This window comes from Brassica oleracea, unplaced genomic scaffold, assembly GCF_000695525.1.
Source record: "Brassica oleracea var. oleracea cultivar TO1000 unplaced genomic scaffold, BOL UnpScaffold02022, whole genome shotgun sequence".
Lineage (NCBI taxonomy): Eukaryota > Viridiplantae > Streptophyta > Magnoliopsida > Brassicales > Brassicaceae > Brassica > Brassica oleracea.
The window spans coordinates 1-3,110 of record NW_013618553.1 but is presented as its reverse complement, the minus strand read 5'-3'; the positions used below and the strand labels follow the sequence as shown (position 1 = coordinate 3,110).

Below are 3,110 nucleotides of genomic sequence, written 5' to 3'. Positions count from 1 at the left end.
ATATTAGATCTGATCAAAGCTGGTGGCTATTGTGTATGGCTTATTTACGGATACATGTCTGCACTGATGCATATTACTTTGTACGGATATTTTTGATATATGTCTGCACTGATGCATATTACTTTTAGGTGCACGCTATTTTGTAAGTGTTTATGCCAGTTTCATTATCCCGAGGAAAGAAAATAGTATTTTATTGGTGATTGACTTTTGTTTACTCTTCGGGAATCTCTTTGTTGATGTTTTTCACGAAGTCAATTAACAGTTGATTTTTCAGAAGGAAGAAGCTCGAGATATGGAGGCTGCCGTTCTATTGAAGCCGGTGCATAGGCTCAAGTATCATTTTCTCCTCAGCTTCTGTCATGTCCGGAGAAGAAGAAGAGAACGCTGCCAAACTCAAGATTGGAGATGGTAACCTCTCTGTTATTCCCGTTTCTGTATCCCCAGCTATTGTATTGCAAAATTAGGGTTTTTTATTTTCTTCTTTTCATTCAAATTGGTCTTAGTCCATTACGATTCTTTTCGATTGATCTTACACTTTTACAGTGAAATTTATGGGCTTGATTCCTTTGTTGGCAATCAGAGTTTTTGAAGGCAAAGTGCTTAATGAACTGTGAAGTGTCTTTGATCCTTGAGCACAAGTATGAACAGCTTCAGCAAGTCTCCGAGGATCCTATGAATCAAGTTTCTCAGTTAAGTCTTTTTAAAAAGTTTTGTGCTTTGTAGAGTTTCACTGCCAATTAGCAATCAATAAATTCAAGAGCCTTTGGTCTTGTAGACTAAAGAATTGAAGAATGTACGGAGATTTTTGATATATGTCTACACTGATGCATATTACTTTTAGATGCACGCTATTTTGTAAGTGTTTATGCCATTTTCATTATCGTGAAGAAAGAAAATAGTACTTTACTGGTGATTGACTTTTGTTTACTCTTTGCAGAGTGATTGAGAAGTCTTTGCAGTATGTGAAGCGATTTAGTAGGTACAAGAATCCATATGCTGTTCGACAAGTTCGAGAGTATCATCTTTCTGTATGATTAGTTTATTCAGTAGACCTAGTATTACAAGAATGCATTGATTATGCGTTTATTAGCACTTAACCCATGAATGAGAGAGTTTAATGTCATTGGTTCAATTCTTTAGTTTTGTGAGAGTATATATGCCGTATGATTTTGACTGCACCATGTGTGTTTACCTTAATTCAAGTTTCACAGAATCTTGAGCAGGCATCAGCTCACTGAGTTTGAGGTAAGATGTTCAAACCTTTTGAGATTGGATTTTTTTGGTCATCAGCTAAGTTTTTTAGACATAAGGTTTTAAACCATTGTGGTGGTCGTTATTGAACAGCTTTGCGTTCTTGGCAATCTCTGTCTTGAAACTGCTAAAGAAGCAGTGGCAATGGTTCCTTCTCTCAAAGTAAAAAGAAAAAAAAATCATTCTACTTTCTCTATTCCTAGAAAGAACAAATAGCCTTGTTATGTCCGTGTACTTTTGCGATGATGTAAGCTTCTGTTTTGTGTAGACAAAAGGAAGAGCTCATAATAATGAAGCGACCGAGAATATACTTAATGATCTCTCCCTTGTCAAGAGATTCGAGTAGTTGCGGAAAGTTCTCAAGATCTAAGATTATAAACATATTTCAGGGGACTACATTCTCTTTCTATCTGTTGATATCTGAGAGTTAGTATTTCATGTCTAAAATTATAAAGTTTTCATGCTCAGAATCTCTGTAATGACATCTTTTTAATATGTTTTATGTTATATCATATAATCTCTACGTATGCTCTACATACTTAACTCTATTCAGTGGATCGTGCTTTGAAATGAAATCAAGTCCATGGTCACAATGAATGATTATGAGTTCTACTGGTAAATTTGTATTTGACTGCATTAGAAAACCTAGATTTATGTTCAATTTTGGGCTGGAATGTGTTGGGAATGACTACTTCTCTTGTTGTTAAGAATTGCTATTAGTGTCATTGCCTGAGAAATTGTTATATTTGTATAGGTTTCTATGAAGACACAGCTGGTGTCACAGGAGGAGTTAATCGAGATGCAACAACAGAAGACATCTCAGGAAACGGTACGAGATATCCTCGCTCACCACAGCAGAAGGAATCCTTACAAGATAATGGAAATGTGCAACATGGTTGGTATTGACGATGCGATTCTCTACTCTCTTCCAAGTCAGTTGACAAAATCAGGCATCCAAAAAGTGAAAATTGCTGCTGCTTTACTGAAAGAAGCCGATGCCTATGTCCTAGATGAGCCTTCTAGCTACCTGAGTAGGAAAGAGAGGCTACGTGTTGCTCATGCGATTGTCTCCGTCATTGGACCCAACAAGTATATTATCTTATTCTTTTTCACTTTACCTTTACGTATATATCTATTAGGCTGGTGTGGTTACACAACTAGTACAAACTATTAGGCTACATGTTCATGTTTTCTCGTCTTTTCTCTGGACTAGCTGAAACAAAGTTGCACATTCTTTTGTCTAGTATTTAGTTGTGTAACCACACCAGCTCAACCATGTTATTATATTTCACGTTACCTTTAATAGTTTGTGGTATTAATGTTACGTTTTTTTTTTCACTTTTGTAGGTATGTTGTTGTGGCTGACGAAGACGTCAAAATGGTTGAACACATTTCGAAATCCATTTTCAAAGTGGACGGGACCCCCAATGTAAATGGTCACGTGAAACCATTTACTTACCATCGGTTTTAGATGCCTTTTTGTATGCAATTATGAACCATGATGCTACATAGTGAAATTTTTGCCTGTTACAAATATTGCATTTAGTACAACAGACGAAGTAACTCGTAAGTAATGAGAAAATGTAAAACAACATTGATTTATCTTCTTTATTTGGATAACTTGTACAACAAACTAGTAACGATAATTGACTCAGACTGAAGTGAATGCCGTAAAAGAATAATAACTTTGATGTTCAAATAAAATATATATAAAACTATATATAAGGGTTTATGATCTGCAGAATCATGTCCCATACTCTTCTCTGAGCAATTATCCACTGCATTTAGGTTGCACTCCGACTCTAGAATTTCATCACTAAAGAATGGGTTTGGGGTGCACAACTCTCGAGTTCTATATC

The 3,110-nt window shown here is 35.8% G+C and overlaps 1 protein-coding gene across 1 annotated transcript; it reads left to right on the top strand.

Moving 5' to 3' along the window:
- Window positions 1–274: 274 nt before the first annotated feature.
- Window positions 275–2,862, top strand: LOC106321569 (DNA-directed RNA polymerase II subunit 4-like; the record flags this gene model as incomplete). Its single annotated transcript, XM_013759819.1, is given in 7 exon segments — window positions 275–408; window positions 581–689; window positions 938–1,015; window positions 1,212–1,245; window positions 1,345–1,413; window positions 1,520–2,340; window positions 2,599–2,862. Coding segments are annotated over 6 exon segments (417 nt in total). The 3' UTR covers window positions 1,598–2,340; window positions 2,599–2,862.
- Window positions 2,863–3,110: the final 248 nt, after the last annotated feature.